This window comes from Panicum hallii, chromosome 7 (assembly GCF_002211085.1).
Source record: "Panicum hallii strain FIL2 chromosome 7, PHallii_v3.1, whole genome shotgun sequence".
Lineage (NCBI taxonomy): Eukaryota > Viridiplantae > Streptophyta > Magnoliopsida > Poales > Poaceae > Panicum > Panicum hallii.
In genome coordinates, this window is record NC_038048.1 from 46724905 (window position 1) to 46736611 (window position 11707).

Here is an 11707-nt window from a genome sequence, read left to right on the forward strand (position 1 = left end):
CATCTGAGATAGGCTGTTAAGAGAGCCAAGCATTTGGCAGCCTGCTGGCTCAGCCTCACCTTGCTGCTTGGTTGTAGACCATGGTAGCTACCCGATTTGACCCCGAAATCGCCGACAATGAGTTAAAAGGTACAAGTATCAACACGCTGTAGCCTATAATACCTCCTTGTTCTTGGAGGAAGAGGTCGTACGGTTCCAACCATTATCGATTTTTTTCAAATCAAAAGGTTGAAACGCATATAGTTATACTGGTCATGACAAAATGCTTGTAATAATCAACCGAAATCACAAACGCGGCGGCGTAAAACAATGATGGAGCGTGTTGAATTTTCGGCCTCGTACGCAAACAAGAAATCATGAAGCGAAAACGACATGCACGAACCACATCGCTTCTGCCCTCCATCACAATGAAGACAAAAAAAATCCCCAAAAAATACTTCAAGAATTGTAGCAAGATCCGTGTTAATTCGTGAGCATCTTACATGTTATCTGGTGTGGTGTACAAACAGAATGGGCAGAGAAGATGGTAGCAGATCCAAATCCAAGAGGCGTGAAAAAAAAAAAGAGAACTCTCGTCGATCTGACCTGAACACTGCAGAGCTTTGCAGAAATCATCCATCTATCGCCATTCATATCGCGTACTACAGAACAGTAGTAGTTGCAGGCTCTGGCTCTCTCTCGAGCACGAGTCAATCGTATGAGAATCTGGTCAGGAAAAGAAGACTGGAGCAAAATCGCCATCTACGTTTTCGCTGCTGTTCTTGTTCGGGGATCCTATCGCTCAGAGCCGCAGCTCCGTGCAGAGTTGGAGGGCGTGGTCATCGTCCACCGGCGCCGGGGCGTTGAGGTCGAACGGCGCGCGCGACCGGACCGTGGAGGCGTCGTCGCCGTCGTCCACGACGGAGGCCGAGGAGGCGCAGTCGCTGTGGCAGTCGGCGTCGGGCGCTGCCGGCCGCGGCTTCACCAGCCGCCTCCGAATTCGAGGCTGCGCCGCCGCCGCAGCAGCAGCCCTGGGCGCCCCGTGGGGCCCGCTGGAGGACTCGACGGTGGAGCTGGAGCTGCACGTGGGCGCGGCCGGCGCCGGCGCGACGAGGCCGCCGCCGTGGTGGCGGGAGGCGGCGCAGGGGAAGTTGGTCCTGGCGAGCGGGCCGCGCAGGGTCCGCGCGGCGACGTCGTAGGCGCGTGCCGCGGCCTCGGCGGAGTCGAAGGTGCCGAGCCAGACGCGCGCGCGCTTCGCCGGGTCGCGGATCTCCGCCGCGAACCGGCCCCACGGGCGCTTCCGCACGCCCCTGTACCGCGGCGCCGCCACCGCCACGGCCGCCGGGCCGCACATCATCCTGCTCGCTCAGCTACGGAGCTACCCGATCAAAAGCAGGGTCGTCGACGCGCCGCGCGGCTGTTCGTCCTCAGCCGAAGCGCGCGGGAATCGACAGCGCGGGGCTGGCTGAGCGGAGAAGCGCGGGAGGAGGAGGACGCGGTGTGGTCTGGTCTGGCCGGGGAGAGGCGGGGGTAGGGGGTAGAAGAAGGCGCGGTGGTGGGGGGAGGAGACGCGGCGCGGCTCGCTTTGGGCAGCCGCTTCCCACCTTCCACGACCCCTCTTCGCCTCGCCATTATACTTTTCTTTTTTTCCGATTTGATTTCTTCCTCCGTCGCCGAGTTCACTTTGTGCTCCCGCGTCTCGTTGCCGGGCAAGCAGCAATAACACGTTTCGATTTGTTTTCGGCCCGGCCTTTCCCTGTCGCGTCTTAGCGGCTGCCATGCCATCGGCAACTCGCCAAGCCACTAGGCAAAAGGGTCGCTCGCATTTACCTCGCCGCGGTACCGTCTGATCTGACGCGGGATTCGGATCCGACCGTCCGTGCTGCAATCCAGGGGAAGGTTGTGTGGCGGTAAGAAGAAGGCATGTGTTGGATGCACTCCTACACGCTGAACGCACAGTTTTCACTGTGGACGGCTTCACGCTCGGTTTGAATTTACACCGGCAGAAATCATCCCAATTCACGATGGAATTGGGTTTCAGTGAGGGAGGAGTTTGTAACTTCGAAGGGTTTTACCGGGCTTGAGAAGAGATGGTCTTTGGGTGATGGGTTGCATGGAAGGGAGAGCGATAGCTTGGCACCACTGAGTTCGCACTGTACTGCATGGTAGTTTAGATAGTGGGAGCATCGCTATAAAATGGAAGGAGGCAGTTTGTTGGATTCAAAGAGTGGATAAGAGAAAAGTAACAATAAAAGGATGGGGCAAACAAAAGAAAAGGATGAATAGTGGAGGTTTTTGAGTCTCGTCTAGTGCAAAAGATCCTCCACAGAAGTTTTGTTCAATTTATTCGAGGCTAATTAGTGCAAATAAGCCCCTAACTAGCCATCAATAATCTAATGATTCACGCTACTCACATTCATTTCGGTTAGGAACTTAGGATCACAATTTGAGTGTAAGTTAGAAGCAAGGTAGAATCATTTGCACAGGGTTTGCTACCGCATGATGCCGTTTTTTTTTTGTCTCGTTTGCTATTTGGTTGAATGTTGTATATTTTTAAACTGACCGTTACCATTTCCTAGTGCAGAGTTGGTATGCGGATTTATTTTTTTTAAAAAGAGATGGTATGCGGAGAGGAACTTCAAATTGGATTGATCACACTTGAGGAGTTGCAAATTGGTATCAACCAGCATTGCTAGCACGCATCACCGCATTATCGAACAAGAGACCTATCCAATGCTGAGATCAGTTGTTCGAGCGGCCAAACGAAGTGCTACGCTACCCTTCTGCCTAAACTTAACAAGAATCCGTTCCCGGAACTCGCTTTGTTGGTTTTGCATTCGGATAAGAAAGAAAACGTGCGGACAGGTGGGCCACTTGTCACGGCGACGGCTGAGGGCAACCCCGCCGCCTCCTGCCGTGCCATGCGGTGCGTCGGCCCAGCTGCAGAAATCGGCAATTGGCGGCCGCGTCGGGACCACAACCCCAGCTCGACGGGCTCCCACCACCGGCCGCGCACCACAGCCGCCGCCGCCGACCCATCGCCATCCAGGACGGTGGGCCCTCGCAACAACCGCGGCCCCGCAGATCAGCGCGAGCGGCCGGTCGGTCGGCGGCCGCCGCCGCCACCTACGCGGGGCGCGGGGCCAGAGGAACCCCGCCGCGTGGTCACGGCCACGCACTCGCTAGTCGCGCGCGGCCCGAGAGAGAGGGCACCTTCTTTATTTTTTGATGCGACGCGACGCGCAGGGGTCATGCGGTGGGAGCGAGGCGAGGCGATGGCGGCGGGCCCCGCTTTTGACCGCCCCCAAACGCGCCGCAACCCCGCGACCTCGAGACCGGGTCGCGCGGCCGCGCCAGGCCGCTAGCGCCTGGCGGCGCCGCGGCGGGGTGAGCGGGTGCGCGCGGGAGAGAGATAGAGACGGTTTGGGCCGAATCCGCCGAGTTCTTTTGGGCCGGCCGTTCCTGTCAAAAGCTCGGCCTGCTGTTGAAGCCCATGGTGGTGCCAGGTCAAGGCGCCACCTGCCCAACGCCGCGTTTGCCGCGGCGAGCCCCATTAACCCGCGGGAAGACGCTCCCCCGCGCGCGCCTCTGCCCGTGTGGCGTTCTCCTCCAGGCACGAGTTGCCTGCCTGCCTCTCCGGGCCACCTCCCTCTCCTCGTCTCTCCTCCTCTCCTCTCCGGAGTCCGGACTAGACTCGAGAGGGGAAGGTGAACGAGCCGAGGAGAGATGGGATCGGACTCGTCGCCCAAGAAATGGAACCTCAAGGAGCAGCGCAACACCTACCTCCAGTGGTTCTCCCTCGCCGACGAAGGTTTGCTCCGCGATCCATCGCGCCCCCCTGTCGAATTCTTTTTCTCCTTCTTGCCGATGAATGAATGCTGCTAAATCTGATTGGCGCTGGTATGGTTGGGCGATCGAAGACGGGGATGGGCGCCTGACGGGGAACGATGCGCTCAAGTTCTTCGCCATGTCCAATCTCTCCAAGCCCGAGCTGAAGCAGGTGAGTTGGCGTATTCAATATTCATAATCCCTCAGTCGCAGAGCACAGATTATGAAACGGTCTGCAATTCTGCTTGCATTCTGCGTGCTTTGTAACACGATATGATCGTACGTAGCACGTGCACCTTCCAATTCTTTCCCTGGATTATCATTCTTCCAAAGATCAAACGTTCCCTGGCTTGTTTTCTGTTTACCACTGTCACTAAAACGTTTCCTTCGGATCTTTAGGTTTGGGCAATCGCCGATTCCAAACGTCAGGGGTATCTTGGATTCTACGAGTTCATGACTGCAATGCAGGTTTGTACACCGTACATTGATACCGGACCTGCTTTAGTCTGATCTCTGCATTTATGGACTTGCTTTTCTACGGTATATTAAACTGTATAACAACGTGCAGCTGGTCTCTCTCGCACAAGCAGGGAATGAGATCAGTCAAGACACCATTTCAAATGCAGGTACAGCAGATTCAAAGGAGATTTAACTACTAATGGAGATTTAAGTACTCGCCCTAGCTGACTGTTTTCTTTTCCTTCAGATTTGGAAAGGTTGCAGCCCCCCACAATGGAAGGTCTGGCTAAAAAACTAGTATGTCAACGCTACCTTTTAGTTAACTCGAATCAAAATGCAGAAAGAGCACAGAGCCTCATTTATTTCTCTCTTTTCCATTCCTTTACGATACGATTCTTGAAGAAAAAGCACTCTGAGAGCAAGGGCGAGTCTGCTATTGTTGGTACGTGATGTTACCTTAAAACCTAATGGAAGACCTAACCTCTTTTTGTCTCTTCTGTAAGTTGTTTCTGAAATCTTACTGGTATTCTCACTCATTATGCAGCATGTCATCCAGCAGAATCACCTATACCAGCCAGCTGGTTTAACTCCAAGTCAGGAAAGAAGGTGCGGCAATAACTAGATGCCCGGAAATGATTCAAACGTATTATTTTTGAGAGTTTACATTGTACTCAATAACTATACTTGTTAATTCCACAGATTCCTTTAAAATCAGTTACTTCAATAGTCGATGGGCTAAAGAAATCATACATTGAGAAGTTGAGGCCTCTGGAAAAAACTTACCAGTTCCAAGATTTCGTGTCTCCCTTGCTGGTAATTATCACACCTTTTTTGCTCTCTCTCCAGTTTTGTCTCGCAACAAAGCTACATCTTCTGTAAAGCATTGAGTTGTACTCTTCATATTTTAAGAAAAAAGCATATAATCTCCGGCCAAAATTTAAGAAGATCCCAAATTAAGCATACAAATAGTTGGATAATAGCAAATAAACAAAAGACTGGCAGAAAATGATATATATCAGATATTACCCAAAAAACTCTTGGCGTGTGTGATGTCAAAGGGGAGATCCCTTCTGCGCACAATGTATTGCAAACTTTTGTTAAAAGCATTTGCATATCATGCTTGTATTGCACATTTCTACAGCTTTAGTAAGAGTGTTGCATGGCAAAAAATAATATCCGACGGTTTACACAATCTATTTTTTAGCGGTTTCCAAATCATGTTTTTTTAAAGATTTCATATTTGTAGACTAGCAGTGATTTTGATGCGAAGCCAATGGTCATGCTGTTGGGTCAATACTCCACGGGAAAAACGACATTCATAAAGCACTTACTAAAGACAAGTTATCCAGGTGACTAAAATATATAATATACCCATTGTTCATTGTTTCACATTATCTTTTGAACGAACTTAACAATATCTGCAAATATTCCTTGTGCAGGTGCTCATATTGGACCAGAGCCTACAACAGACAGATTTGTTGTCATCACTGTAAGTTCTCTCAGACAGCGATCCTAATTTGATTCATTCAGTACAGTTCTTCTCGAGCATCTTCTCATTCCTATAACAAATGTTTCCACCCCCGCAGTCTGGACCTGATGAAAGATGCATTCCTGGAAACACAATTGCCGTCCAAGCTGACATGCCATACAGTGGCCTGTCATCTTTTGGAACAGCATTTTTGTCAAAGTTTGAGTGTTCTCAGATGCCTCATCCAGTATAATCTCTCTCTTGCACCGAGTGTTTTATTTCACTTTCTTTTGTCTTCCTTGTGGAAATAACTGACATTTTCATTTACTTGTGAAGTTATTAGAACATGTAACCTTCGTGGATACTCCTGGAGTTTTATCAGGGGAAAAGCAGCGAACACAGCGCAGCTATGATTTCACTGGAGTTACATCGTGGTTTGCGGCCAAGTGTGATCTTATTCTTCTCCTGTTTGATCCACATAAGCTTGACATCAGCGATGAGTTCAAGCGTGTGATTGGGTCGCTCCGTGGGCATGATGACAAAATACGCATAGTTCTCAACAAGGCAGACCAAGTTGATGCACAACAGGTGAATATTCCTGCTTATCGCCATGCCCTTTCCCTATCCCTCAGCACGTCAGCATATTCTATTTTCTTGCTTCTATGCGTATACTCTTGAAATATACGACAACAGCAACATATCTTATTATTTTGGAACTTTGTATTTCGACAGTTAACCCTTCTAAGCGATTCACAGTTTTCTGACGGCGAAAGTGTATGTTTTTCAGCTGATGAGAGTGTATGGAGCACTGTTATGGTCTCTTGGGAAAGTCCTGAACACACCAGAAGTTATGCGTGTTTACATGGGGTATGGCCATCCTCACTGGAGACCTAACATTTGGCAAATTATCAATCACGCATTACTAAGCTGCATTGGTGCCACTGGAAAACACTAAACTAATGACCTCTTCTAGTTCATTCAACGACAAGCCGATCAGGGAGACAGCAGCTGGCCCACTGGGCATGGAGCTGTTCCAGAAAGAACAAGATGACTTGCTCTCCGACCTGAACGACATCCCTAAGAAAGCTTGTGATCGTCGGGTGAGACACATCACCATATTCAGAGAACATTTCCGCTATTTCATTTTTGCTTGTGCTAAGCCCTGTGATAACGATCGTTTGACATTTGGAATGCCAGATCAACGAATTTGTGAAGCGTGCGAGGGCTGCCAAAGTTCACGCGCACATAGTCAGCCATCTAAAGAAAGAAATGCCTGCGCTGATGGGCAAGGCCAAGGCTCAGCAGAAGCTGCTCGACAGTCTCGATGAACAGTTCGCCAAGGTTACAACTTAGAACTGACCACTGCTCATTCCATCCACACTGTCTCTGAAGCTGAATCTGTAACTTTTGTTTCTGGCGTGGCGTGCAGGTCCAGAAGGAGCTGCACCTGCCGCCAGGGGACTTCCCCAGCGTGGAGGAGTACAGGGAGCTTCTGAGCTCGTACAACTTCGACAAGTTCGAGAAGCTGAGGCCGAAGATGGTTCAGGGCGTCGATGACATGCTGGCCTACGACATTCCGGAGCTCCTGAAGAAGTTCAGGAACCCCTACGACTGAACGAGGAATCCCCCGAGGTGGCGAAGCTGCAATGGCCGAGTCAAAACCGTCGGTTTCTGGAAGTTCAACTGTCCTAGACAGCAAAAATTCACATTTGTAGCCATCCTGGACTGTCAAACTTATCTTTCCTGGCGATTTCCTCCCGTCACAGTTTTGTGTTTGGTGATCTCAGAAGAAGATGAGGTTGATCGGACTTGGGCCTCCAAGGTCTCACCTATCTGCATTGGGCTGGGCCTCCAAGGTCACACCCGCCACGTTTCATGCCGGCGGAGGAGACCGTAGAGGCGACTCGAAACAGGCAACATATTTCAACTCCTAAAAGAGCCATGCCCTTTTAATAAAAGGAAAAAGTGTATATTTCTTATCTGAATACAAAAGTGTGGCATTCATCCCTCGTATTTTATTTGATATAAATTAACCCCTTAATTTTAACTAACTAAACTAGTATATTTATCATCCCCACCTTAATAGTTTAGTGCTATCTAATGGTGGTTTATACCATACAATCATTGTACTAATCCTTGTCTAGCAATGTAATATGCTGAGTTGAAGATATAAAATCCGAAAAAATCAGCAAACCCTCTAAATTAGGTACATTATAAAAATTTTACCCGAAAAATTAATAGAACCGATTTACATCGATCTATTATAGCGATTGACTTAACATTAGATGCGGCTAAACGATGATCAATAAAATAATTATATGATCTAAATTAATATTATATGACACTAAACTATTGTTAAATTAAGGTGTGGATGATAAATGTATCAATTTAGTTAGTTAAGAGGTTGATTTGCACCAAATAAAATATGAGGGATGAATGTCACATTTTTACGATAACTAAGGGGTGAAAAATACACTTTTTTCCTTAATAAAAAGAAAAAAAGGGGGGAGAGAGGGGGGGGGGGGCGGGGAGAGAGGAAAAAAGTGGCGCGGTGAGCCGGTGACCGTAGGAGGTCTGAACGAACAGGCGGAACCACGAGGTCCGTGCACGCGGTACACAAGAGAGGCGTCCAGCCGTGTGCCGTGCCGCTGCTGTGTCCTGACCTGAGACGAGGACCGTCTCCGTTTACGTGGTCGTAGCAAAGACCTCCGTCGCCGACGCCGTCGCCACCACAAGACATGTTCCTCCTCTGCCCCCATTGGACAGCAAGCCAAGCGAAACCTCTCCCCGTCTCAGATGATTCCCATCCGGTCCTCCAACCCATCCCTCCCAAGTACTAGAGGCTAGAGGCAGTTCCCACCCACCAAACCCAACTCCACCACCTCCCCTTCTCCTTCCTTGTTGAGACCCCAAAAGGCAAGGCCCCCCCAGCAAAGCCTCAGCTCAGCAGCAAACCCCCAGGAAGGGGAGCGGCACGAGCTGCGCTGCTGCCATCCCGCAGCTACTCCGAACAGCAACGTCTTAGCCGACGGCAGCCGTCGCCACCTACCCACCAACTCCGCCCGTCGCCTCCCCGTTCGGCTTTTCGTCGAGCAGTTGGTGGGCACCTAACCGGGCTGCTAAGGCGGGCGGGGGGCGAGCGGAGCCAGCGAGCTTGAGTGAGTGAGATGAAGAAGCTGTACCAGGGGAAGGGGCGGCGGGTCCACCCGGCACCGGCGGACGCGGCGGCGGCGGCCGTGGCGCTGCCGGCCGCCGTGCTGGCCCTGGCGTCCGCGCTGACCGCGGAGGAGCAGGAGGTGCTGGCCTACCTGCTGTCCTGCGGCGGCGCGGCGGGGGGCCGCCCGCGCCGCCGCCGGGGGCCCCACCCGCCCGAGATGGGCTGCGGCTGCTTCGGCTGCTACAAGAGCTTCTGGGCGCGCTGGGACGCGTCCCCCAACCGCCACCTCATCCACCACATCATCGACGCCGTCGAGGAGGGCGGCGGCGGCGGGAGCGGGGGCCCTCCACGCCGCGGCCCTTCACGCCGCCGCCGCCGTGGACGTCGCGGCAGCGACGAGGCCGACTACGAGGACGCCGCGGACGCCGGGGAGGTGGATGCCAACGCGGACCACCACCACCACCCGGGCTTCGACGGCGGGAGGGACCGCCAAGGCGAGTACGAGGGCGACGGCGACGAGGAGGAGGAAGAAGTGGCCAGCAGCATGGACGGCGAAGAGGATGCCGCGTCGGTGGCCAGCGAGGGCGACTGCAACGGCGGCGACGGCTGCGGCGGCAGCGCCGAGAAGAGCACGGTGGGGAGGCTGGTGCGCTTCATCGGGGAGAAGGTCTGGGGCGCGTGGAACTAATCCGGCTGCCCGCTCGCCTGTTCTTGTAGATTAGGGGAAGGAAGGAGACCGCCAAGGAGGGTCTCGTCAAGGTCAGTACCAGTAGCAGCTGTTTTGATCAAGAGCACCTCTGCTCTACGCCCTTTTCCTCTTCTTTCGTTTGTTCAATTTCTTGCACTCTGGTGAGCATGTGAGGATCGGACTGGGGGCAAACTCAGCACTATCTCATCCAATTTCAGCTCCCCACCTTCTTCCTCCTCTGTACCATATTTTTGCTCCTTAGGTTCAACAATGAACTTCTTGCAAGAGAACAAGTTCCCTTTCCATTTCTGCATGGTGTCAACTGTTTGGGTACTGACTTTTACTAGCACTGTTGCTGTATGCTCGTGATTCATGTGTGTTTCGATTGATTGATGGATTGATTCTTCCTGCCATGAGGATGATGATGATGATGTTTGTTTAGCAAAACTTTGCATAAAGCTTGGCATGTCTGCAATTGGTGGTGGCATCAAGTTATGCCTGCCTCGTTGGCCACTTCTCCTCTACCATGGAAAGGGAAGCATCTGTGCAAAAGCCATTTTTTTTCCAAGTTCGTTAAGCGTGTTGCCTTGCCTGCATTAGTGGGGTTCCATCTCCCTGAATAATGGAATCATTAGAAGTAGCAGGCATCTTTGATTTAGTCAGTTGTGCAGCTCTCCTTCCCCACCAACGAACTTCTGTTTTATTAAAAATATGGACATTGATATTGGTGGTGGTTAACTAGGAACCATTCTGATCAAAATTTCTTCCTTCATGTTGAAGAACAGCATGGGTTCTTGCTGGGCTTCTTCGCCCCCCTCAAAAAGAAATTTTTTTCCTTGGCATTTTTTCACCTTTGGCCAGCTTATGCAGCTCTCCTCCTCCCCCACCAACGAACTTTCTGTTTTAAAAACATGATACTGTATACTGATATTGGTGGGCGTTAAATTGGAGCCATTGTGATCAATATTGATTGCTTTCCTCATGCTGAAGAACACCATGGTTCATGCTGAGTTTCTTTGCCCCCCAAAGGAATTTTTTTCTGCCTTGGCTGCCCTTTTGACACAGTACCGGTGGCTTTCATGGTATCGCCTTTTGGACCAATCAATCAGCTCTCTACCATCGGACGGCGCGAAAGGAGCCACTGGAGCTTTCCTCTTGCGCCGCACCGCGTAGGCGCACCCCTGTTGAAAGTAAAGCGGGGGAAAGAACCGCCATTGCTTGATTGCTTGCAAAGCGAAAGCGAGCCGTGGGCAACACTGGTTTTTCACCCCCACACTGACTTGGCAAGGGCGTGTACTCCACAAACAAACCTGCCCCCATCCCCGTCCCCGTCCTTGTGCAAATTCATGGCAAAGTTCCTGCCACTTTCAATGCTGATCCAGCAGTTATGCAAGTGCAGTACCAGTAGTAAATTGCATAGCCCTGTAGTGGCACGTAAGCAGCAGGCTCGCCTCCGTTGGGCAACAGAATTGGTGTCACTGTAGCCGCTCAGCTGCAAGAGAAACACAAATACACAAGTCGCTGCACTTGTTGGGGCCTTTGACAGCGAAACCTTGACGATGATCGCAGCGGCTCAAGGACAAAGAAGAGCTGGTCGAGTCGAGTGATTACCTGCAGCCGCAGGATTTATGGGCACATCCAATGCTCTCTGCTCCACTCCAGTCTCCAGGGCAGAGGACGCCAATAATAAAAGAAGGCAGAGCAGACCTGCGGTTGATGACGGGAGAGCGATGGGCAGCGTTTCCTTCCCCTCTGGGATTTGGCCTTTGGCGGCAGGCGATGCGAAAGCCAAGGAATGAGGTGCTGCTGCCGCCGGGGGGCTTTATGACGCAGGCAAGGGCAATGCCGATGCAAATTGGCTCCGGGGCATCGGTGCCCCCTGCTCCTCCTCCATTATTGCCTTGCCCCTGCCCGCCCCCCTCTCATTCGCTGGTGTTTGTTTACTGCGATCTGGTGGTCTCATCCCATTCGATCTGGGGGATGTTTGAGAGCGATTCAGGTTTCAGAGATCAGAGGGCGGCGGCGCTGCGTTCGCGAAGGGTACGGTACGGGGGCCCTCCTCCTGTCCTGCCCGCCGGGGAGGTAATGCGACCGGTCGCTCTCGCTGCGGCGCCGGGCCCGTCCCGGC

The 11707-nt window shown here is 52.0% G+C and overlaps 3 protein-coding genes across 3 annotated transcripts; 2 read left to right on the forward strand and 1 right to left on the reverse strand.

Moving 5' to 3' along the window:
* Positions 1-434: 434 nt before the first annotated feature.
* LOC112898728 (ethylene-responsive transcription factor 7-like) lies at positions 435-1668 on the reverse strand. The gene has a single exon (XM_025967005.1). The coding sequence runs from the start codon at positions 1334-1336 to the stop codon at positions 782-784; it is 555 nt and encodes a 184-aa protein (XP_025822790.1). The 5' UTR covers positions 1337-1668; the 3' UTR covers positions 435-781.
* Positions 1669-3705: 2037 nt separating this feature from the next.
* Positions 3706-7523, forward strand: LOC112900086 (EH domain-containing protein 1-like). Its single transcript, XM_025968818.1, has 16 exons — positions 3706-3790; positions 3900-3979; positions 4207-4275; positions 4376-4433; positions 4514-4563; positions 4669-4708; positions 4811-4872; positions 4966-5079; positions 5513-5615; positions 5706-5755; positions 5853-5981; positions 6071-6322; positions 6522-6601; positions 6708-6834; positions 6932-7075; positions 7164-7523. Exons 1-16 carry the CDS (start codon positions 3706-3708, stop codon positions 7347-7349), a joined length of 1629 nt encoding a protein of 542 aa, XP_025824603.1. The 3' UTR covers positions 7350-7523.
* Positions 7524-8523: 1000 nt separating this feature from the next.
* On the forward strand, positions 8524-9922 carry LOC112898877. The gene has a single exon (XM_025967181.1). The coding sequence runs from the start codon at positions 8902-8904 to the stop codon at positions 9577-9579; it is 678 nt and encodes a 225-aa protein (XP_025822966.1). The 5' UTR covers positions 8524-8901; the 3' UTR covers positions 9580-9922.
* Positions 9923-11707: the final 1785 nt, after the last annotated feature.

Excerpts from the sequence above, each read along its gene's own strand:
- LOC112898728 (XM_025967005.1), bottom strand. The coding sequence starts at position 1,336 with ATGATGTGCGGCCCGGCGGCCGTGGCGGTGGCGGCGCCGCGGTACAGG.
- LOC112898877 (XM_025967181.1), top strand. The coding sequence starts at position 8,902 with ATGAAGAAGCTGTACCAGGGGAAGGGGCGGCGGGTCCACCCGGCACCG.
- LOC112900086 (XM_025968818.1), top strand. The coding sequence starts at position 3,706 with ATGGGATCGGACTCGTCGCCCAAGAAATGGAACCTCAAGGAGCAGCGC. Across the intron at positions 4,276-4,375 it reads AGTTCATGACTGCAATGCAG|CTGGTCTCTCTCGCACAAGC; the intron begins GTTTGTACACCG and ends AACAACGTGCAG. Across the intron at positions 4,709-4,810 it reads GGGCGAGTCTGCTATTGTTG|CATGTCATCCAGCAGAATCA; the intron begins GTACGTGATGTT and ends CTCATTATGCAG.